Source organism: Balaenoptera borealis (assembly GCF_965194805.1).
Source record: "Balaenoptera borealis genome assembly, chromosome: 11".
Classification (NCBI taxonomy): Eukaryota; Metazoa; Chordata; class Mammalia; order Artiodactyla; family Balaenopteridae; genus Balaenoptera; species Balaenoptera borealis.
In genome coordinates this window covers 1905968-1931130 of record NC_138868.1, presented here as the reverse complement: position 1 = coordinate 1931130, position 25163 = coordinate 1905968, and the positions used below count along the sequence as shown (strand labels likewise).

The 25163-nt window shown below is 55.7% G+C and overlaps 2 protein-coding genes across 6 annotated transcripts in view; one reads left to right on the top strand and one right to left on the bottom strand.

The window, feature by feature from the left end:
• LOC309606045 (uncharacterized protein) overlaps positions 1 to 4330 on the top strand; it is a 129005-nt gene extending 124675 nt beyond the window's left edge. Inside the window, exon 2 of the mRNA XM_082342553.1 lies at positions 1278 to 4330. Within this exon, the coding sequence (XP_082198679.1) occupies positions 1278 to 1296 (19 nt within the window). The 3' untranslated portion in view covers positions 1297 to 4330. The remainder of the gene's footprint in view (positions 1 to 1277) is intronic.
• KCNQ1 (potassium voltage-gated channel subfamily Q member 1) overlaps positions 1 to 25163 on the bottom strand; it is a 349026-nt gene that overhangs the window by 267102 nt on the left and 56761 nt on the right. The gene's annotated exons all lie outside the window — the stretch shown is intronic.

Here is a 25163-nt window from a genome sequence, read left to right as displayed (position 1 = left end):
TCCAATCCGACTGGTGTCCTTATAAACGGGGGACATTAGGACACAGACACACACAGGAGAACCCCATGTGAACATGGGGAAGCAGAGATCAGGGTGATGCTTCCACAAGCCAAGGAATGTCCCTGGTCACCACCGAATCACCAGAGCTGGGGGAAAGGCCCCCTCCCAGCCTCTCGGGGATGAAAACCCCTCCTAAGGATCCGGTCCAAGCGCTGTGTTGCACTCAGGCTGCTCCCACCCGCGTGTGCGCGAGAGCACGTGCACGTGTGTGCGCTGCGCACGGGCCGCTCCTCTGTGTCCTGACAGCTGGGGACTTGCTCTGATGCTGCACGTCTAGAGATTTTAATGACAGGCGTGAATTTAAACAGTTTTTTTTTTTTCTTTCCTTTCAGGAACCCCCCGCACCTTGATCACGAACTCCTGGCCTGAGGGGGCAGCAGTGGTGCCAGCGGCTCCAGCTTGACACCATGGCCAAGCCAAGGGTCCCTGGGGACGTCCAGGCTGTAGGCCCTGAAGCTTTGTCCTCCTGGGAAGGGGCCCCGGAACATCGGCCGCCCCTTTCCCACTCCGTGGAAAAACTCGTGCTGCTGGCGGCCAGCAGAAGAGAAGCCAAGGCCCCGGGTGGGAAGAGGGGGCGTGGCGGGAGAGGCACCGGGGCTCCGAGCAGAGGAAAGGCAGGTGGGGGGTTCGGGGAGGCAGGTCCTGAGCCCCAGACAGGAGTGGCCGGCGGGGGCGGGAGGGAGGCCGCCGTGCCCACGGCAGCATCGTCAGCTGCCCGGCAACCAGTTCTACACGTATTTAAAGCAGATCCCCCATCTTCCCCGGGCGGAGGGACGCTGCTTCTGTCCGCAGGCCAGCTACACAGGGTTGACTTTCAGCCCAGGAACCCCACTGCTGAGGGCTGTGAACCCCAAAGAAGCCCCGCCCCACTGATCGCTGCCTTGGCCACTCGGCTCGGGGAGGAGGACCATGGTGGGGGCGGATTTTCTCTGCCGAGCTTCTCGAAGTGTGTTATTGAAGAGTTGACCCAGAACTTGAAGCTGACCACAGCGGAGACTCGGGGATGAAAACCCCTCCTAAGGATCCGGTCCAAGCGCTGTGTTGCACTCAGGCTGCTCCCACCCGCGTGTGCGCGAGAGCACGTGCACGTGTGTGCGCTGCGCACGGGCCGCTCCTCTGTGTCCTGACAGCTGGGGACCTGCTCTGAGGCTGCACGTCTAGAGATTTTAATGACAGGCGTGAATTTAAACAGTTTTTTTTTTTTTCTCTCCTTTCAGGAATGTTTTAAGGGATTGAGAGGAAATTGTGCACGGATTTTGCTGTTTCAAGAGCTGATATATGAGCAGCTTCAGACAACGTGTGTTGTTTCAGGGCCGAAGTTTACAGAGTAAGAGTGTGACACAAAGGCAGACGCGCCGGGGACTCGAGAGCTGGCTACTTGGATTTCGCTCCTCGGAGAAGGGGCTGCCTTCCCGGGGAGCAGAACGGGAAGGAAACGGCGAAAGTCTGATCTTCAGACCCCCATGTCCCCGCCCCCCGCCCCGACGGTGACCTGTTCCCAGAGAGCTGGGGCAGCCAGCAGCCCAGGGGATGGGGAGGGGGCTTGGAGCAGCTCTGGGCCAAAGGCCACCAGCCCGTGTCCCCTCTCGGGGCACCCAGGAGGCCCCCTGCATTCGGACAGCTGCGTGCGGATGCTACAAACCCCACGGTCCCTAGGCCGCCCGGGAGTGACACCCATCACAAGACGGTCTCGTCCCCAGTCTGGGCTGGGGCTCCGGCTCCTTGGGGACAATGTCTTCAAAGACACAAACTATTGAAAGTTCCCTGAGAAGAAAAAGAGAACCCGAATAGCCCTGGATCTACGAACGACACTGAATTCCTAACAGAAAATTTTCCCACTCAGAAAACTCTGGGCCCAGATGTCTTCCCATGCTCTACCAAACACCCACAGAGAAACACAGCAATTCTACACTAGCTCTGCCTAAACCGAAAAGCAGGGACACTCCCCAACGCATCCTACGAGGCCGGCGGTACCTAACGCCAAGAGCAGTGATGTTACAAGCAAACCACAGACGCATCCCTCGTGAACACACAGGTAAAAACTCCATGCTAAATTTTAGCAAATCAAACCCAGCAATATATTCTTTTAAAATGCATCGTGACCAAGTGGCCTTTATGTTAAGAATTCAGGGTTGGTTTACATTTGAAAACCTGTCAGTATAGTTCACCATAGTAAAAGTCAGAAAACACAGAGAATCATCTCGATAGATACAGGAGAAGCGTCTGACGAAATCCAATAGCCACGCTCGACACATGCTCTAGTCCCAGCAAACTAGGAAGAGAAGAACTTCCTCGGCAGACAAAGGGCACGTATAAAACCCCAAAACTACGATCATGCTTAAGGGGGAGAGACCACTTGTCTCCCCACAAGATCAGGAACCAGACAAGGACAACTTCTCTCTCCTCACGACCAAATCTTGTCGTGGAGGTCCCAGCTGGGCCATCAGGCAAGAAAGAGAAATAAAAAAACAGAGAGATTGAAAAGGGTCCCAGCCAGCACATCAGACAAAAACAAGAAATAAAAGGCACAGAGATGGAAAAGGAAAAAACAAAGCTGACTTTATTTGGGACACCATGCTCATCTCCACAGAAAATCCTAAAGAATACCCCCCCCCCAAAAAAAAAAGCTTCCAGAACTAATAAGGTTAGCAAAGCCATAGGATATGAGGTTGACATACAAGCAACAAACAATCCAAAAGTGAAATTGAGAAAACGATACCATCTCAGTAGCTTCAAAACCAAGAAGTACTCGGTACCAAGTCTCACAAATTACATGTGAGATCTGTGCCCTGACAACTAGAAAACACAGATGAGTGATATTTAAAAATATCTAAATAGGCACAGAGATCCATCATGTTCAGAAAACTCGGCTTTATTACGATGTGTTTGATACCTGAATTCACCTAACGACTCACCGCAGTGCTAATCAAAATTCCAGCAGGATTCTGGGGTAGAAATTAACAAACCGATTCTAAGATGGAAATGCAAAGGACCAGAATTGCCAACATACTTTTGAAAATGAACGAAATTGAGGGATTAACACAGCCTGATTTCAAGGCTTACGATAAAAGCCACATGAATCAAGGCAGGGTGATGGTGGCAGAACAGATTAGAAAGTCTAGAAACAGAGCCACGCAGATGGTCGACTGATTTTCATCAAAGGTGTCAAACTAATTCGATGGAAACAAGGAGCTGGAAGAACTGAATAACCACATGCACAAAAGATTTCACCTCCATCCATACCTGTCACTGTATATAAAATTAAACTCAAAATGGATCACAGATCTAAATATAAAATGTAAAACTATAAAATATCCACAGAAAACATAGGAGAAAACTCTCGGTAACCTTGGATCCAGCAAATAGTTCTTAGACAGAACACAAAAAGCATGAACCTTGGAGAGGGGGAAAAAAAAAAACAAAAAAAATCCCTGAAAAATTGGACTTCATCAAAATTAAAAACTTCTGTTCTTTTGAGAGATGATGTTAAGGAAAAGCAAAGAGAAGCCACAGATCGGGAGAAAATAGTTGCAAAACAGAAACCTCACACTGAAATCTACTATCTAGACTTATATGTAAAATATATAAGCAATGCTTACAGCTCACTAATATGACCAATGACCCAGTTACTCGGATGGGCAAAAACTGAACAGACGCTGGGTCCAAAAAGACATATGAACAGCAAGTGGGCACACAGGGAGATGCCCCACGTCATCGGTCACCAGGGAAATGAGAGTAAAGCGACGGAAGGGGCCACACACCTGTTAGAACAGCTAAGGCGTACGATTCGGGCAGTATTAAGTGCTGATGGGAACGCGGATGATGGAAACAGACTTAGATGGAAGGAAGGAAAAAACAGAGCAAAGCGTGGAGAACAGTTTGCAGTTTCTTAGAAAGGTCAACATGCATCTAGCCCATGGTCCAGCATCCCAGGGATTTACCCCAGAGAAATGAAGACATATGACCACTCAAAAACCTGACGGCAGTAATCAGGGTGGCTTTAATCATAACAGCCGAAAACTGGAAACAGCTCAAATGTCCATCAGCCCGCGAACAGATAAACAAACTGGGGTACATTTTATCCTTTCCAATTAAAAGGAAACAAATTACTGAACGCAGGCCACAACATGGATGAAGCTCAAATGTGTTCTGCTCCGTGAAAGAAGCCAGACACAAAGGCTACAGAACTCAGGATGCCTTTCAAATGACGTCCTGGAAAAGGCAGGACCATGGGGACAGAAAACATCCGTGATTACCAGGTGCTGGGGGGGCGGGGGGGGGGGAGGGCTGCCAAGGGCACAGAGGGACTTTCGGGGGTGGTGGGAATGTTCTAGGTCTTGATTGCGGTGGCGACTCTAAGACGGTGAAGGTTTGCCAGGGCGCGCTGACCTGTACACCTAAAGAGGAGAACTTTCAGCGAACGAAAATGAGACGGAATGAGAAAAATCACCAAACCAACCTAAGAGATGGACGAAAAAACGGATAGTTTCTTAAAAGACAAGTTCACATATAAGGAGAGCTGCACTAAATCGAAGATCTGCTTTGGGGAGGCTTTTTTAAAACCACCCTGAGTGAGAAATTGGTCCCCCGTCTGCCCAGAGTAGATGCCTGACCCTCCCCAGCCCCACCGAGCTCGCCCGGCCTCCTCCACCCCTGCTGACTGCAGCCCCCAGCCTCCAGGGCATAAAACACTCCCCGTCAGCGGGACCCGCGCTGCTGTCCCCCTGCTCGACCCCTGCCCCGGTGGTGTCTCCCCCTCCTCGTTGTCCTCCCAGGGGACGGGCGGTGCGCCGGCCCCCACGTCTTGCTGACCCCCTTGGCGTCCGTCTCCCTCCCACGTCGAGGGCCCCCAAGGGCAGCTCACTCGCGCTGGTTCACATCAGTCCCCAGGCCGGCTCAGGAGATGCTCAGGAAATAGGTGCTCACGAAGCCTGAAGCCCAGAGGACATCCAAACCTCACCCCTGGGACCCCAACCCCATTCGCAACCCAGCGCACTGAGCCCAGGGTCACCCGCCGCCCACCCCAAGGCTGAGGGCGCCCTGGAAGACTCCTTCCAGAAGCTCCGGACCCGTCCCCCTCCCCCAGAAAGCCCGCAGACTCACAGCCACGCTCCATCCTCCTTCGGAGAACCTGGGCTCACCTGTTGGCTGGGTGCCCACCTGGCACCCTGACCCTGGGAAGTGTGTCCCCGCCCCCACACACACCCCGGGACGCTCTGCAGTCCTGGGCCCCCCGAGACCTCAGGGCACCCACACACCTCCTCCGCCCCCCAGACGAGGGTGCCCCACCTGAGAGAGGTCCAGCCGGGCATCTCAGGCCCTCCCCCTGCGAAGCCCCCAGCACCGTGACCCCCGCGTGATGTACGAAGGCAAGAGGGATGAGTGGAGGCTGGCCTCCCTGAGGAAGTGACATCTGGGCTCCAGCCTAAAGGAGACGCACGAAGGCCGGACCCTGGGGAGGCCGCGTTGGGAGGTGGGGCTGGCGGGGCTGTGACCTTGCCTCAAGGGGCTCTGTGGGTCACGGGGGGCAGGAGGTGTCCCTTCACAGCGTGGGAAGCTTCCGGAGGTTATAAACAAGGCAGCACCGGATCTGACTGCCCCTTAAAGAGGTCTGTCCCGGCCGCCACGTCGTGGGCGTTGGTGCGGCCTGGCTGGGGGAGAGCAGTGGGCGGGTGGCCGGCAGGCTCTGGACGTGGGACGGGGGACAGCAGCACTCAGACCTGGGATGGAGTAAAGGTCACGCCCAGATGGCAACGGGCCCAGGTCCTCACGGACACTCAGCCGCCCGGGGCCCAGCAACCCCAGGCCAGAGAGCCTGACCTCTATCCCCTACCAACCAAGCCCAGACGGTCCCCAGACGGACACGGGGTGCCCGCACTCCAGGGACGCTCAGAGCATGGCCCAGTTCATGGTCACGGAGTGTGGATGCTTCTGGAAAAGAAGAAATCACAAGAAGCCAGGACCAGAGAACCGCAGGCAGGCTCTCGGGGGAGTGAGACGGGCATTCCCGCAGGCCAGGCGAGAGCCCGCAGGGTAGGGGGGCAGGGCACCCCTCGAACTGTGCGCGGAGACCCCAGGGAGGGGCACGCGCCCTTGGCCGGCTGCTCACACGCGGCCTGAGCCGGGGCCTCACACTTCGCGGCGGCCAAGCCCGCGCTGTCTGCTTTTGTAGATGCTAGAGACAGAAAAAGAGCAGCGGTGGCCGCGCTCTGGGGGAGGGAGGAGGAAGAGCGGGAGCGCACAGGCGCTTCAGGGCAGCGGGCCCACCCCGTGTGACCCCGAAACACACGTCACCGCACATCTGTCAAAACCCACGGAGACAACAACCCAAGCAGGACCCCTAATGCGAGCTGTGGACTTGAGTTAATAGTAGCCAATCAAGTCGGTTCATCGATTGTAACAAACGCCTGCAACACACGGTGTTCACGATGGGGCCACGTCGGGGGGAGGTAAGTGGGAACTTTCTAAGCTTTGTGCTCCAATTTTCCGTAAGCCTAAAAATGCTTCATAGAATTAATTAGTTTCATAGAATTAATTTTAAGAAAGCAGTTTGTTGGCACTAACTCCGCCCACCTGTGTCGTGCTGTCTCTGGCCGTGCACGCCATACCCACGGAGCTGGGGGCGCGTGTGGCCGGGAGGCCGGCGATAGTCACCCTCGGGCTGCTACGGAACCACTCACCGACCCGGGCCTGTCCCTCCTCAGGCCTGACCGCCTTCCTGTCCTGAGGGCAGTGAGCCCCCCAGCATCCTACTCACAAAGTGGCCCTGGGGTCTCCCGGCCACAACAAACTGTAGAGTGGAGACAGAGGCTCACGCCAAGTGGCTGGCGGACAGGGGGCCAAGGCCCCAGATCCGTGGCATGGAAGGGCCGAGCAGGCCTGGGGAGCTGGCCATGGGCTGCCACTCACGTCCGCTGCCCCCCAGGCGTCCCCAGGCCGGGCCCACGGAAGCCCAGGCGGCCTACCTGCTGGAGGAGCGGCCGCAGCACACAGACCGCCTCTTGTTCCCATCGCAGGCGCCTGGGGGCAGGAGAGCCCGCCCTCGGGCCGAGTGGCCAGACGGCGGGCTCCCGGGAGCAGCTCTGCTCAGCAAACAGGCACGGAGACCCCCAGAAACAGACCTGGCACGGCCAGGGCACCAGGCGGCACTGGGCTCCCACTCGGCCCACCACACGCCAGGCCCCGGCATCACCTGGCGGCGGCTTGGACGGAGGACAGGGCAGTGCCAACCCGCCCCAAAGCCCCTTGCAGCCCCTCGGGGACCACCACCTCCACCGTGGCGCCAGCAGCTGAGACGCCCCCTTGCCCCAGGTGAGGGGGCTCTGGATACGGGCTGGGACCCAGGAGCTCACAACAGCTTCCAAGACGACTGGCCAGTGGGTGAGGAATCAGGACACCAAAGAGGGTGAAACAGGGGAGGGGAACGCAGTGACAAGACGGCGAGCGGGGAGGAGACCCTACGTGGCTTCCGGCCAGTTCAGGCTCCCCGCGGATCAGTTCGGGGGCCCAGCCCAGGGCTAGGGGAGAGTGCAGGGTCCCTGTGTCCGCTGTCTCGGGGCCTGGCTGCAACACACACGAATGCACACACCCAAGCACACAGTGAATGTACAGACAAACGTGCCCACACAGGCACGCACACGCCTGCACGCAGCTTGCTCCGCTGTGATGCAGTAAGACAACCCCACTTCCCCACAGACCTATAAAACCTTCTGCAGAAATGCTTTCCCCGAGGGATTGGTAAACTCTGCGAATGTCTCAGTGGAATTTAGCCATTTGCAGACACGCTCCCGTGACCCCCGCAGGATATCAGGGTACCCCTCTGCACCCACAAGGCTGAGAAAGGCCATATGAGCTGCTGAGGAAATTTTTCATCTAAACAGACTTTTCCTTCTTTGCTCAATATGAGATTTTAAAAATAGACCTAAGAATATAGCAGATAACGTGACAAGAAAAAGTTCCCACCCCATTTCCTGCTTTTTCTCCATTTTGCCACACTTGGTTCAGATGTTTTTTTTGTTTTTTGTTTTTTTGAGAAATAAAACCTGTCAGAATCAGTAAAAGCCTCCTCCTACCCTTCTCCCCAGAAGGAACCACATTTGGGGTATAAATGACTCGTGCAATCAAAATAAAATGATGCATCCGGTCAAGTCACCATCCATTGCTCCCTGCTGCTGCCCGCCTGCCCCTCCTCCACTAGTCAGAGGGCGCCCCACGTCGAGCTCCAGCTCCCAAGAGGGAAAGCCCAAGTGCCCAGAGCAAGCCCCAAACCCTTCACACCAGGCTGACCCACACAAACACAAGAGCTAGGCACACGTTTGCTCAGGGTCTGGATGGGAGCCGTCCCCTCTGCCGGGAGCACCCCTGCCCCTAAAACGCATGCATGACTCAGTCCTTCATCTTCACTCAGAGACACCTGCTCAACGAGGCCACCAGTACCCCCAACCTCCCACGTCACTCATCCTTTTCTTGCCCTCTATGTATTCAGTTGTTGATCCTGGATTTGTGGGGTCTGAGACTTATAAAAGAGGAAAAAGGAATAAGCCCGTTGTTTGTGGTACAGGCTACAGGTGGGGGTTAAAGGAGAGCAATAATAACCAACAAGCCAGCTACTGAAGGGGGAAATCAAAAACAAGGACTGAGGAAATTTTAAAAGGTATAGGAACAAAAGTAACTGTCAGAACAAAAGCACAAGCCTTCCGAAATACCAACATACTTTTAAAGAGCAAAGGATACACGTCTCATAGAGAAAACTGCCACAGCAACTATGGCAAAATACACATAATTATAAAAGACTACGACAGAGTGAAACCAAGAACACCAGTCATATTAATACAAGCGAATAAGCTTAATTCATCCTTTAAAAGTATTTTAATTTGACTCACAAATGAAGATTCAACTATATGCTTCACACAAGAAATACACTTTAAATATAAAGACACAAAGAGATTAAAAGTAATATAAGTGAAAAAGACAGACTGTGCTAACATGAGCAAATACAAAGCCGGACAATGCAGATTTCAGAGCAAAGAAAGTTACCAGGATGAAGAAGGCCATTTCATAACAATAAGTGGGTCAATTCATCAAGGGGACATACCATTCTAAATACTAAAGCGCCCAATAACAAAGCTTCGAAATACACTGGGCAAAAACTACTAGAAATGGAAGAATGAAAAGATGGATCCACAATTATAGGTGGAGATTTTGATACCCACCCCTTCTCTCAATAATTGAGAGAACAAGTAGACCCAAAATCCAGTACGGATACAGGAGACTGAACAACACTGCCAACCACAATGACCTAACTGACATTTATAGGACAGTCCTCCCAACAACAACAGATTGCATACTCTTTTCAAGTATGCATGGAACATCTACAAAGATAAATCTTATGCTGGGTCATAAAAAAAGTCTTAATAAATTTTGAAAGAATCAAATCATGTTAAGTGTTTTCTCTTACCACAAATGAGTTAAAGTAGAAATCAATAACAGAAAGGTATCTTGAAAATCCCCAGATGTTTGGAAAGTAATACACTTCTAAATAACCCATGAATCAAAGAAGAAATCAAAAAGGAAATTAGAAAATATGCCAAATTGGAATGAAAATAACACAGTACATCAAAATCTGTGAGATGCAACTAAAGTGGTCTTTAGACTACCAAACACCTACATTAGAAGAGAGATCTTTAATCAATGACCTCAGTTTCTACCTTAAAAGCTAGAAAAAGGTGAGCACATTAAAACTAAGCAAACAGAAAAAAAACAATAAAAATCAGAGCAGAAACCAATGAAATAACAAAAAAGAAAAAACATCCAATGAAACCCCAAGATAAAAGTTGGTTATTTCAGATCAACAAAATCACTAAAACTCTAGACAGACTGATCATCAAAAAAAAAAAAAAAAGGCACAAATTACCAATATAGAAATGAGAGACAAGACATCACCACAATCCTATAAATGTTAAAAAAATAATAATGAGATATTATGAACAACTTTGTGCCAATCAATTTAACGTCTTAGATGAAATGAACAAATTCCTTCAAACACACAAAATACCAAAGTCTACTCAAGAAAAAATAGATAACCTGAATATAATTATTAAATGCATTTAAAATCTAGTTAACAACCTTCTCACAAACAGAAGTTCAAGTCTAGATGGCTTTACTGATGAATTCCACCACACACACAGGGAAGAAATAAGACCAATTCTACAAAATTCTTCTCCCAACCCGAAGAGAGAACACTTCCCAGAGCACTCTACCATGCCAGCATTACTCTGACACCAAAACCAAAAACATTATAAGAAAACTATAGTCAATATCCCTCATGAACTTAGATGCAAAAGTTCCTAGCAAAATTTTAGAAAATTAAGTCCAACAATATATACAAAAGGTAATAATACAACATGACCAACTGGGGTTTATCCAGAAACACAAGCTTGATTTAACGTCTGAAAAATCAATCAATATAATTCACCATATTGAGACTAAAGGAGAAAAAAACATGATTATCTCAAGAGGTGTAGAAAAAGCACTTGACAAATTTCAAGATCCATTCATGTCAAAATAAAAAACTCTTAGCATTAATATTAGAAGGAAAACTCCTCAGTCTAATAAAGGACATCTACAGAAACCTAGTAACATCACACTTGATAGTGAGAAACTAAACGTACTTCTGGGAAGGACTTGGAAGAAGGCAAGGATGTTCACTCTTCCCATCTCTATTAAACATTGTACTGGAGGGGCTAGCCAGTGCAATAAGGCAAGAAAAAAAAATAGGCATCCAGATCGGAAAGGAAGAGGTATAATTGTCTTTATTTGCAGACATGATGATCAATGTAAAAAAAAAAAAAAATCAATGGAATCCACACAAAAAATCTACTAGAACTAAAAATTGAGTTACAGAGGTGTCAATATAAAAGATATATAAATACAAAAATTAATTACAGCTCTAAATACCATTGACAATAGCCTAAAAAAAATATGAAATACTTGGTATCTGACAAAAGAGGTACAAGGCCTTTCACCGAAAACCACAAAACATCTCTAACAGAAATTAAAGATCTACATAAATGGAGAGATCTACAATGTTCATGGGTCAGAAGATCTGATATTGGTAAGAGATTGATTCTCCCCCAGTTGATCTTGAGGTTCAATGCAATCCCAAGCAGAATCTCACCAGGCTTCTTTGTAAAAATTGACAAGCGGCTTCTAAAATTTATATGGAAGTGCAAAGGACCTGGAATAACCAAAACAGCTTGAAAGAGAAGAGCAAAGGTGGATGATTTGCCTTATTTTAAGACTTTTACAAAGCTGTAGTAATCGAGGCAATGTGGTACTGGCATAAAGACGGACTAACAGGTCAATGCATCAGAACCGCGTCACCAAAAATAGGCCCACACTTTTATGGTAAACTGAGTTTTTAAAAGGGTGCGAAGGTGACTCCCTGGGTAAAGAATACTCTTTTCAACGTACGGCACTGGAACAATTGGACACTCACATAAAAAATTAAGAACTTCAAATGAAATAACACCATTTGCAGCAACATGGATGGACCTAGAGATTATCATCCTAAGTGAAGTAAGTCAGAGAAAAATATCATATGATATCGCTTATATATGGAATCTAAAATATGACACAAATGAACTTATCTACGAAACAGAAACAGACTCAACAGACATAGAAACCAGACTTGTGGTTGCCATGGGGGAGGCAGGTGGGGGAGGGATGGATTGCAAGCTTGGGATTAGCAGACGCAAACTATTATATACAGAATGGATAAACAACAAGGTCCTACTGTATAGCACAGGGAACTATATTCAATACCCTGGGATACACCATAATGGAAAAAGAATATGAAAAAGAATGTCTATATATGTATAACTGAATCACTCTTCTGTACAGCAGAAATTAACACAACTTTGTAAATCAACTATACTTCAATAAAAAAAAAATTATAAAAATTAAGAACTTCAACCCAGAATTTACATGGTAGACAAAAAGTAACTCATGGACCTAAATGTCAGCACTGAAACTAAAACCACCAGAAGAAAACACAGAAGAAAACCTTAGTCATCATGTATTTGGTAAAGATTGCCTAAATATGACATTAAAAGCATGAAACGCATAAAAAATCAAAAAGCAATAAATTTGACTTCATTAAAATTGAGATCTTTTAGTTTTTAAAAGACACTATTAAATAAAGGAAAAGGAAAGCCATAGACTGGGGGGGAAAATATTTGTATAACATATATCCATGTATCTAGACTATATAAAGAACTTTCACAACCCAGGAAATAAGACAAACAGATCCATATTTAAATGAACGAAAGGTCTGAAAGATACTTCACCAAAGAACTTATACAGAGGCCAATAAACCACACGAAAAGATCCTCAACATCATTAGTCATTTGAAAATGAAAATTAAACCACAAGGAGACAGCACTCCCCCACCTTATCAGATTGGCTAGAGTGGAAGAGACCAACCCCATCAAGCGCAGGTGAGGACTGCAGGGCCTGAAACTCTCACGCGGCTGGCGGGACTTGTGAGTCGGTATGACCACTTCGGAAAACAGTTTGTCAGTTTCTTAAGTGATTAAATAAACACCTACCATAGTATCCAGTCATCCTACCCCTGGGTATTTACCCAAGAAAAAAGAAACACAAGTCCTAACAGCAATGTCCTACCGTATAGCACAGGGCACTGTATTCAATACCCCGTGATAAACCATAATGGAAAAGAATATGAAAAAGAATGTCTATATATGTATAACTGAGCCACTTTGCTGTACAGCAGAAATTAACACATTGTAAATCAACTATACTTCAATAAAATATATTTTAAAAAAAGAGGAAATACAAGTCCTTACGAAGACTTGAACGCAAATGTACGCACAACAGCTCAGGACGGGAAATGACCCAAATGCCCGCCACCATGTGAATGGATAAACAGACCGTGGTCTGTCCACACAGCAGAACACAAGTCAGCAACGAAAAGAATGGCTCCTGGATACACGCAACCCCCTCCCCCTGGATGAACCTCAGAAGAACGACGTGTGGCACCAGACAGGGGCACGCGTGTGTGATCCACTGGCCAGAGGACCCTGGGAAGTACAGACCAGTCTCTGCTGACGGGCAGGGCAGTGGCTGCCTCCTGAGTGGGGAGGGGCGGCAGGAGGGATCCCAAGGCCCTGAGGACACCTCTGGGGGTAATGGTCTCATGGTGTCCGACTGTGCACTTTAAGTATGGTCGTCTATCACACGTCGATTATACCGCAGTTGAAAGCTGGCTTTGGCTTACGTGAATAGAGTACATAACACAGAGGCTACCCCAACTGTGTAGATCCGGCCATCGTGGCAAACCTGAGCCTGTCTGTCTGCCTGCCGCTCCCCCTTGTGTTTCAGGTGCAGAGGGCCCAGGTGCTGCTAACAAACTCCTAACTGAGGTCGCTGGTTCCCAACTAAGGCAACTTCGGTGGGCACTGACGGCCTTCCCATTTACTTCCCCAGCTCCCCCGCCCCAACCCTGCCAGGAGGAAGAGGCCACTTGTCCCCCACTGTCCCTTTGGCCCTCAAGACCCTCAGCTCTGGACTGAGAACCTGCACGCCGTCTGTGCCCAGACCACAGCCCCAGGCACCTGAGCCACCCACAGCACCGGGGTTCTAGGCTGAGGTCTGGAGAGCGTCGGGAATGCGTGCGGCCCACCAGGTGGTCTCGGGGGGATCTGGACCACCGCCGCCTGGAGTTTCTCTGGTGAGGCCTGGGGGCCTGTGTGTGCACATCCTGGCTCTGGGGCCTTGGAGAGCCACCGCCAACGGCAGGCCTATCCTGAAGCAGAAAGGGGGAGAAGCCTAGAGCCCGGGCCTGCTGCCCCACTGCCACCCGTTCTCAAGGTGGGGTACAGAGGCCTCCAGCTGCCCGTTCACACAGCGACCAGTGACGGAGCTTATGACACGTTTGGCTCTCCAAACACTGGGGAGAAACCAGGAATTCTTACAAACTCCCCGGGACGAGAGAGCATCTTCCCAACGTCCCAGAGCTACTAAGTGGTCTAACAGATGTCCTCATTTAAAAGAAAATCACTTTGACCCTGAAATGAAGACACAGCCCTTAAGCAAAAGGGGGATGCTTGGGGACAGTTCAGGGGACCCCAACAGCAGGGGCTGAGCCCCGCTGTCCAGCGCCCTGAAAACGGTGAGGTCACCAGGGTTCTGTGGCCACGTTCAGTCTTCTGCAGCCGGGTCCAGAGATCTCGCGGAGTCGGCAACGCTGAGAAATGAATACACACGGACCCAGCGCAGTCCCCACCACCGAGGACCGCGGCCCCCCGTCTCCGACCCTCCCGGCCGGGCTCAGAGAGCGGTCGGGGAGAAGACACAGGCCCAGCTCAAGAAACTGAAGATGAAATAAAGACGCTGCCCGCCCCGCCCCCAGGTCTCCCCACTGCACTGTGTTCCGAACGCACAAATTATCCAGCTCATCACGCTCGGAAACTGACCAGACCATCGCCCGCCAGGAAAGGGGGCAGGCTGCACCTCTCAGCACACACTTGACATTTTGTTCCCGTCCAGGCTTCCCGTGCTGACAGTTTCTGGATTAAATGTGCAAATGGAACGCGGCCCCGAGGGCGTCTCGCTCCCCGCCGGCCGAAGCTCCAGCCGAGTGTGCCTGTGTGCACGTGTGCACGCAGACACGTGGACGTGCCTGAGTGTGCAGGCCACGTGAGCGCGTCCACACGTGCGTGTCTGTGCGCGTGCGTGTGCATGCCTGTGCACGCCTGCCTCTCTGCCAGTGTCCGGCTGGACCAGGTATGTTTTTACCAACCAGATCCTTCAAGCTGGGAAGTCGGCACCTCCAGCCCGGCTTGGGCGTCAGCTCGGCACGGGGAAATTCTCTCAGCCCAGGGGTGGCTGGGTCCACCTGGAAATGCAGATGTGACACCGCTGCCCTGAGCTTTGGGCTGGGGGTGTCTGTCTCGCAGCCGCCAGCCAAGGGGAAGTGAAACTGCGAAGGCCTGAGGCCCGGACTCGCCTTCCGGGGCAGCCAGAGGCCCAGCAAGATTGGCACCTGCAGACCCACGTGTGTGAGAAGGGGACCGTGGCCCCCGATTCCCACGACCCTGCAGAGGCTCGAGGGGTTCCCTGGGCCCCCTCTGCGCTCACGGGCATCATCAAGCCCTCCTGAGCCCAGCTGGGGCCGCCACCCAGGGGCCCAGAAGGAGCTGACGGGCAGCCCACCGGGCACGTGGGACTGGCCCCGGTCGGGGGCGTCTCCTGCCCGGTCACAGGAGAGGGCTGCCAGCAGCCTCCCGCCCCAGGGGCCTCCACAGCTCCGCCTTCCACTCACCCCACCCGGTGTGCCTGACCCACATATAGCTGGGAGACGGAAAATGCGCAAAGATCAGCCGCTCCCGCCCCCCGACCCTGGCTCTGAGGTCCGTTTAGTGAGTCAGGGGTCGGTGGGGGGGCAAGGTGCACGGGCAGCGGCCCCCCGACCCCGCAGGGCTGCACCAGCCCCCTCCTCCCGCCCGTGAAGTCACACAATGGCACACTTCAATGGGCGCACAGCCGGGGCCTCTGGTTCCCATTCTCCGTGACCTGGGGAAGCAGAGAACACGATTATAGCCCATCTGAATGCAGGCTCCTGGGGCGATTATTCTGGCACCTGCAAGCCCCCAGCCCCCGCCCGGCGGCTCGGCAGCCCACCCGTCCGGGGGTGACAGCTGGCAGACCCCACCGCGCCGTGCACCCCACGGCCACGAGGCCCCGCCGGGCTCATCCCATTATCCCTGACGACTTCCCCAGGGCAGCCCCCACGTGGAGCGCCGGTGCCAGGCCCCCGCCCGCGCCCGGCGACACGGCTGCCTGTTCAGCCTGATCCCCGTTATGTTATGTCAGCTGTTACCCCGCGCTTAAAACAAGGCACTCCAGCTGGCCAGGGTCAGATGTAAAAACAAGCCCTAACAAAACCCGGCCCTCCAGCTACCCCAAGCCGGAGACCCCACTGAATGTGGCACTTAATGACGCGCTTCTCTCCAGCCCCCAGGCAGAGTATAAAGGAAACACCTGTCCCATGGACGGCACACTCTAATCCCGCTAAATCCCCAGTGGAGGGGCCCGCGGGCCGCAGCAGGCGCCCGCACCCCAACGTCTGACTTTTGTCCTGGACCCTCACGTTCTGGCGGGCGAGGCGGGACGGAAAACACGGAGCAGTCTCCCCGTCTCCGCCCCGGCCAGACCCGCACCGCGGGGGCCAGAGCGCTGCGCGGGACCCTCCCCCCCGGGGGGCGGTCGATGGGCGGCCTGGGTGCAGGTGAAGACCCCCTTCCTGGACGGTTGACGCCTAGCCCGAAAGGCCCTCCTGCCGACACAGGAGGCCAAGCTCCCCGTCTGACCAGACCCCGACGCCCCCACTGGTCCCCAGACCCCGCACCCCAACCAGGGGCAGCTCCGACTGACTCTGGTTTCCAACCTGGAGCTGAGTCTCCACAACCTCGTAAAAGGGTGAAGAAATGAGGGGGGTACAGTGGGGAGAGCTGCAAGATGAGACCACCCAGACACCTGGCCACTTTGGAGAGAAAGCCTTGGAGACCACGCAAACACACGCACACACGTGGACACACAAATACGCACGCACACGCATCGCGGGTGCCAGGAGAGGCCGTGGGCTGCTGCCATCCCGGCCCCGTCTCCTCCTGCCCGAGGGAGCTGAGGCCGGCCCAGCAGCCTCCACCAGCAGGATGGTCGTTCCTCCCTCCCGGGGCCCCTGGGCCCAGCGGGACGGGCTTCCCCGAGGGGGGAGCCTAGGAGACGCTCCCAGAGCCCAGGGCGGACGGGGTGCCCGGGCAGGGGCTCTCAGCGGGCTCCCGGCAAAGACACCCCGGAAGGCAGCTAAGATGCTGGCACCCACCGCATAGCACAGAGCTTTACAGCCTGAAAACAGGAAACACTGTAGAAACAAACAGACCCAGACCTGGTGGTTCACACAGCCGGGGGGGAGCCCTGCGGGCCGGGCCCTGGCTGGTCTTGGGCCCCAGGGCCTCCACTTGACCTCGCAGAATCTCCCCGGGACCCGAGAGCACCCACCACCAGGCAGGAGCCGAGGGCCCCCGCACCACCCCGCTTTCCTTCAGGAGGAAACTCTGGGGGCCCGGGGGAGGTGATCTGGAGGAGGTGCCCTGCTTCCCAGGGGACCAGGGGCCGCAGGTGGACGTCCCCGTGCCCCCCCTCCCCCCCGCCCCGTCCCTCAACCCCAGGTGGGGCCCTGTCCTCCCGGGCTCAGGGCGTAAAACTGCCCGGCCAGCCCGGGGCGTGACCCGATTCAGGCCACTCGCATGGGATCGGGTTACGTGTTTTTCGGGAAAGTTTCAAACACTTTGCAGTTTCCTCCACCTCCTGCCCAGGCCCCCCTCCCCTGGTTCTGAACCGACTTGATGGACAGGACAGTCCTGGCCCGCGACGGAGCGTGGGCTTCACAGAGGGCGCCTTTGTTAGCGAGCGCAAGTTGCCCTAGGACCTCTCCACCCACAGGGCCCGTGCGCCCGCGGAAGGTTCCGGTTACAGCTGAGGGTTCCCGTTTTCACGGCTCTCGGCTGAGCGCAGACCCCGCAAGAAGGAATGTCAGCTGTCCCCTCAGGAGCAGCTGCCTCCAGGCCAGGAACGCAGCCAGCCCTGGGGACGGGGACCCTGGCGGGCATAAACGATGGCCCCGGGGGTGGGGACAGCCCAAGCCACCACCCTGGGCCCCAGAGAGGGCCCCGCGAGCCTCGAGCCCTCGGCCTCCTCCTGCTCAGATGCCCTCGAGGCTGGGGGACCGTCCCCCTTATAAGGTAGGGACAGTGGCACTCGCCCCTCAAAGCCCAGGAGGGATACCCCGAAGGGAGGGCCCAGGCCACTCCAGGCCCAGGAAGCCAAAAACCTGCAACAACCACACACAGTGAGAAAAACATGCCACAGGCGCTGGGAGAAGCAATGACACTCGAGTGTGGATGGGGGCGGTGGTAGAGAAATGCCCTGGAGATACTAGAGGAAGTGAGGGGCCCATCACAGGGAGCAGGGGCGCCGGGCCCCTGGTTTAGGGGGCTTTAGAGGTGGCTCAGGCCAATGTCCACAGAATCCCGGGGGTCGGGGTTCTCGTTCTCAGGGGTCCCCAGCAGCTGGCAAAGGGGCTCTGGAGAATTAGCCCAGACCCCTTGAGGGCAGCAGCTTCAAATTCTGCTCGGCGGCCCTTAAGCTTCTGTTCACGGACTCACACGGGGACATCAGGGGTGACCCAGACCCGGGGGAGTGCGGGCGCTGCCTGGGTCTTGCCCGCCCCACCCTGGGCACGGAGCGGACAAACAAAGCAGTCTGCCTCTCCCCAGACACGCACTGTCCAGGGTGGGGCCCTTCCTCGCCCGCCCGAGGAGCAGCCCGGACCCCTACCCCCAGCTCACCCCGTCCCCCGTCCCCGAGGCCAGTGTCCCTCTATCCCGTCTCCCTGGGTCGGCACCGGGCATGGCCTCAGGGAGCACGAGCGATGGGGCCCCTGTGGCCTGGAGCCACGGGCCGCTCCACACCCCCAGGCTGCAAGGTCAGACCCCCGGGCCACTTCAGCCAGCTCCGCTGGGCAGAAATATCTGGAATGCAGACTGCGGTGTGGGGCTGCCCCTTGGCTTTCAGTGTTTCTACCCCAAATCCAAGAGGCTCTGCTCTGCCCACGGAAAGTCGCTGCCCATGAGGCAGCCAAGACCCCCCGCCCTATAGAGGGACAAGCGGGACACCTGAGCCAGGACAAGGCCCAACCCTGGCCTGGCGGGACATGCATGCCCACACGCACATACACGTGTGCTCGCAGAAGGGCACCACCACCGCCTCCTGGCTCCCGGGGGCAGGGGGTCAGTCCCTCCCTACGCTTCGGCACTGGCCCCCTCTTACACAGGGCCCACGGGGAGGGCCCTGGGGGCGCAGATATGAAGCCCGTGTCCTGCCCCTGAGAATCCCTGCTATTTGCACACAGACCCTGGCATGTTAGTGGGTGCACGAGAAACACTTGCTGGCTGAACAAACGCAGGCGAGGACACCCCACCAGGGTGGAGGGAACGGGTGGACTACATTCTGAGGCAGAACATCAGAGAAGGCCCAGGCAGTGGGAACCAGTCCTCACCGGGGAGCTCCTCTGTGCTGGGGACAGAGACCAAGGAGCTCAAGGCCCCGCAGGGGAGGAGATGACATCTTCCCAGAGCACTGGACGATGAAGCCAGTGATGTCACTGGGCGAGCAGGAAGGCATCCCAGAAGCAAATGTACAGGAGCGGGGCTTTGTGGGATGTGTAGGAGTTCACCAAGCAGAGAGGAGACTGCTGGGAGAAGAGCACTCCAAGGAGGAGGCGGCCTCGGAGAAAACAAGACCTTGGGGTTTGTTAATGGAAAACCTGGGCCACCCGCTGGTGCCCTGACATTGGGTAGAAGTGACTTCAGCTCTGTGAGTCTCATCCCCTCTGTGTGAGTGAAGGACGGAGCAGAGGGCGTGCACGCAGCAGGCTCCCCACGGGGGCCGCTGGCCCTGACTTAGCGCGGTCGTCTTTACTGGCATGTGAAGGGTGTAGAGAGCAGAGGCTGGGAACACGCGGGCCTGCAGAGGCCCGAGCTGAGTGTGAGCTGGGGCCGCCCCGGGGGCGGGGGGGGGGGGGCTCTGAGGACAGAGCCTAGACTGCGTTCCTGAGAAAAGTGAGGCCCGCAGAGGGGCCCAAGGGGGCCCAGAGAGTCCCACGGAGCCTGGTTTTGCATCTGGGAGACTGAGGCCCAGGGGATGGGAGAGTCTCGCTCCGTGCCGGGGGAGCCGGAGCCCCGGGGTGGGTGATCCAGCGGCGGGAGGGCCGGGTCACCGCCGAGGGGCCTGGGCCGGGGAGGAAGCCGCAGCAATGACCTCATCCCCTAGGCCTCCGGGCCGCGGCTCACGGGGTTTTTAACCGCAGCATCGCAGGACAATTCCCTGGTATGCTCCCCACCAGGAGGCATGGACTACGCGGTGTTTGTGTTGTGCTTTTGAGTGCCTCTCTCTTTGTGTGGGGTTTGAAAAAGGAAGGAAAAAAAAAACCCCTCGATTGCAGAGACAAAACCCAGCCCCTCACCTGGGCCCAGCCTGGGTCTCTTATTCCAGAGAGCGGGGAGAGGCGTGTTTCTGCCACAGCAGCAGGACAGGGGGAGACACGGGAGAGCCACCCAGACCCAGAACTCGTCCGCAGGCGCGCGTGCGCACAGAAACACGGGCGCAGAGCACACGCACACACGCACACACGCACGTGCGTGCACACGGCGATGTGCACGAGCACACACACAAGCACACCGCACGCCTACATGCACAGACACACGTGCACACAGGCAGGCACACACACGTACGTACACACACACACACACACACACACACACACACACACACACACACACCCAGGGCTTCCTCTGAATCCAGGAACCATGTTGGGAGCCGGCTCTGCAGCCCTGGCAGTGGCCCTTTTCCCCGGGAAACCACAAACAAGGCTCAGATCTCAAACGGGCCCATTCACAGCCCTGGGACAGACCCTGCAGCAGAGATGAGATTCCACCCAAAATGGCTTTTTCAGGCCCCCCAAATCTCCCTGGTTCAGCAGAACGCTTAATCCCTCGGAGGCCGCCCTGGGGCTCCCTCACACAGAGCTGAGATAACAGCTCTCTGGCCCCATAAAAGCGAGCGCATGAAAAGAAAGGAAGAAATATGGGCTCTCTGGGAAAACACAGCTTTGAATGACTTTTTCTCCACCATTTAAGCATCGTGCTGCTCTCGGAATCCTGTGTGGAGCCCACGCTCGGCCCCTCCTGGGCTCCCGGCTGCGGTCTGGCTCCGCGCTCGGAGCTCTGGGCCGCGGCCAGCGGTGCCCGCGATCCGCGGACAACAGCGCCACCTGGTGTCCCGCGGCCCCTCCCTGTGCCGCCTGCAAACACCCGCCCCCGCGGCCCCCTCCCCGCACCCGGTCTCCCTCCGCCTGGGGGCCGCCCCCGTCCCCGCCCTGCAGACCGCCACCTCCACCGAGAGCGCCGGGGCGCTGCGCCTGCCCGGCCCACCCGAGGCTGCCCGCTGCAGGAGGGTCCCTGCCTGTCCCCACGACCCCCCAGCACCCGCTTACCTCCTCCTTCCCCTCTCAGGGCGGTCCCTCCTCCAGGAAGCCCTCAGCATCCCCGCAGACACCCTCCCCCCCACCCCCCAGTCCCTCTTCACCTCTTACCTCCTTCCCGTCCCCACCCCGGACATAACTCACATCTACCCCGAGGCTGGGCCCGTGGCTGCCTCATTCCTCCCAGTATCCCCGATGCCCCACACCCCCCATGGCCATGACTCCAGTGGCAGCTGGATACAGCCAGCTCAAACCCACTGCAAAGGATCTGTCTCCACAGGCCAGTGAGTTAGGAAACCCTTGGAAACCTTGCAAGGCCATCAAAAGGTTAAGTCTGAGGCCACCCTGCTCAAGCCCTCCGTTCTGCAGATGGGGAAACCGAGGCCCAGGACTGCACAGCAGCTTGAGGTGCCCCCCGGGGCAGCTCTGGGCACGTGGGCTCAAAGGAGGGGTATCCAAACCCCGGAAGCACCGTTCTGGGCCCGCGGAGGGGTCGCAGCCCCTGGGCCCCTGCCCTCAGGGGTGGGGAAGAGAGCAAGGAGACAGACCCTGTGACTCCCCCCTCCCTCCTGCAGACCCCTGTCACACCCAGACCGCTGGGGCAAGAGCGGGGTGTGCCGCAGGAGGGACGGGGACCCCGCAGAAGGCGGTTAGGGAGGGGGTACTGAAGCAGTGACAGCCAAGTCGAGGCCTGACCGGAGGAGAAGCCGGTCCTGTAACATGCCGAGCAGAGCACATGCAAGGGCCCCGAGGCGGCCGGGAGTGTCCAAGGGTCAGCAAACAGTGCATCAGAGCGGAGGGAGCAGCGGGGCGGGGGGGGGACAGACATGCGGGGCTGGTGCCGGGTGAGCAGCATTTGGGGGCCTGAGAGGCCCAGCCGATCTTGAATGCCACCGGGAGCTTCTAGAACGGTCAGAGTTTTGTTCTGGAAAGTCGTCCCCGCAACCAACAGCTGCTGTGTGGAGAGGGCTCCTGGGGGGACACGAAGGTGGCAGTGCGCAAGGTGCTGATGTGAGAGAACGGGGGTGGACGAGGGAGGCGGCACAGGGTCTCTCCCCTCAAAAGGGTGGGATGGGAGATGCGACCACAGTTGGGGGGGGCCCTCTTCTTGGCGCAGGGGAGGTGCTTGCTCGCACACGCATCCCAGGCCCCAGAGGGCGAGGGGGCAGGACCGCATCCCCAGCTCGAGGCGAGGGGGCAGGACCACACCCCCAGCTCGGGCCGAGCCCCCATCCTCAGGAGGGGAACCGTGCCTGCACTTCAGAGAATGGCCACCAGGTGGCACGCGGGCCTCAGAGATGCCGGGACTGAGGGTGGAGGCCGGTGCTAAGCAGGGAGTGGGCGGGCAGGGGCTGGGGGCTGCTGGGCCGGGGGCTGCCCGGAGGCGACAGGGCCCCTCCGCCACCTCCCCCGGCTCGGGACCGCACGAGCACCATGAAACCCGCCACGAGGAGACCTGTCTGAACGTGAGAGCACTGTCTGGGGAGGGAGGTGCTCCCGGCCAGGCCAAGGGGAGAGTGGAGGCCGGACCAGGCGAGGCCCGAGGCCGCCAGGGTCTGCCCCCAACCCCAGGACGGTCCTGGGCTGACCCCCCACCAAGGGTCTGGTTTCCACCCCCAGCGCAGGGCCTGGGATGCGCTGACACATCAGTGGCGATTCCCGGGCCGAGAGTCTACGTGGGCTTCACCCGGCCCATCCCAGCTGCACCCAGAGGCCCTGCCTGAGCTGCACAAGGATTTGGCACCCGAACTCAGGACCCTCGGTGCTGATGCAGGGCCCGGGGCGGCAGGGTGGGGGGCGGGGGAGTCCCTGGGATGCTTTACATCAACCGGAGAATTCAATGTTGTTGGAGCCGCTAAGAACCTAAGAGTGAACCTCTCAGCAGAGGAGGAACTGACCCCAGTCACTCAGGGGGCCTTATGGGCTGAACTGTGTCCCCGCCAAATCCCTATGTGGAAGCCCTAACCCCCAAGTCCTCAGGATGTGACTGTATTTGGAGCTGGGCCTTCAAAGAGGCGATGAAGGTAAAATGAGGTCACTAGGGTGGGTCCTAACCCCACAGGACTGGGGTCCTTATAAGAAGAGGAGGTCAGGGGGCTTCCCTGGTGGCGCAGTGGTTGAGAATCTGCCTGCCAATGCAGGGGACACAGGTTTGAGCCCTGGTCTGGGAGGATCCCACATGCCGCGGAGCGGCTGGGCCCGTGAGCCACAACTACTGAGCCTGCGCGTCTGGAGCCTGTGCTCCGCAACAAGAGAGGCCGCGACAGTGAGAGGCCCACGCACCGCGATGAAGAGTGGCCCCCACTTGCCGCAACTAGAGAAAGCCCTCGCACAGAAACGAAGACCCAACACAGCCAAAAATAAATTAATTAATTTTAAAAAAAATTCTGGAAAAACCTGGATTTAAAAAAAAAAAAGAAGAAGAGGAGGTCAGGACACAGATACACACAGAGGGACAACCCCGTGAGGACACAGGGAGGAGACAGCCGTCTACACGCCGAGGAGAGAGGCCTCAGGAGGAGCCAGCCCTGCCCACACCTGGGTCTGGCATTCCAGCCTCCAGGACCAGGAGATAATACATCCTGTTGTTTAAGCCGCCCGGGCTGTGGATTTCGTTACGGCTCCAGGAGACCTACACAGGGGGCGAGCGGCCGACCAGGCCCCTGGGCCCAGCACCACCAGCACTTACATTTGGTAGAACGGCAGCCTTGGAATCTGGGCCCAGCCCAGCAAGGTCTTCCCGGCCCCTTCCAGCCGCTGCCTCTTGAACCCTCAGTTACCTTGGCCACGAGGAGACCCCAGGATCAACCCGCAGAGCAGACGTGCTTTGTGCGGTCTGGGCAGGGGCTCAAATCACCCTGTGATAACCCAAAGCACCAGAGACACCCCCCAACTTTCTCCACTCTCTCCCTGCCCCCCACAGCTCCTCCCCTGCAGTCTGGGAGGTGGGAAGGAGGCCGGCCAGAGGGAAGGACAGTCCCCCGCCTGGGAAGCAGACACACAGCCGGCCAGGGCACTCGGGATGCCCACAGCAGAGAGAAGCATCTCCGGCTCACCACTCACCCACAGGGAGATGACCCCTGGCCTGCCCCAGGGCCTGCCCAGAGCGGGGGTTTGGGGACATTTCTCTGCAGGCCAATGGCAGCCGCCATACTGCCCGAGTGCACTTCTGCAAGGAGCTGCGGCCTCTGGGGCCTTGGCACGGACCTGGCTGGCACCGGGGTTACTTCCATAGGTCCTCAGGACCAGGCGAATGGGAGAAAGCTCCATGACCCCAAAAGGCCATCCGTCTTGCTGGGACGGCGGCCGTCCTACTTTTCAAGCAAGTCCCTACCTTTATATGAGAAAGTATAACCCAATAGGACAGTAAAAACAAAATGCCGGGACAGTTATCCCGGGAAAGCAAGGACATCCGCCGACACAAGCACCTCCTCAGAGGCAGGAAAGACACCCGACAAAAGTCAACACCATCACTTTAGAATCATGCCCTCTCATTGGACTTGAAGGACCCCCCCCAACTGAGAAAATGCACACCTCTCTGCCCGGGCTGGCACATTCCTTCAGGAGAAGCACAGGGAGCCCCCTTACCCCTGGCCCGGCAAGCCGGAGTGACTGACAGATGCCAGTGTCCACACCTGAACAGCACGCTAAACCAAACCAAGCAGCGGCAATTCCAAATTCAGAACACTCTAAAGGACCAGAGGAAAAACTACTGCAAACAATAACAAAACAGAGGCGGTCACAGGCTGTACAAGTGATTAGAGCAAAGGCTTTCCTAGACACCAAAATAACCTCCAGGAAACATAATGGAAGAGAAGATCCCATTTGTGATGGCAACTAACAAGAACAACTATTATTATATTAAAAATAATAACAACAACAGTCTAAAAACCCACATTACAAAACCATAAAACCCTCCTGGATAAAACAGACACGCCTTGACCGTAGACAGAAAGACCCCACCCCAGAGAGATGTCGG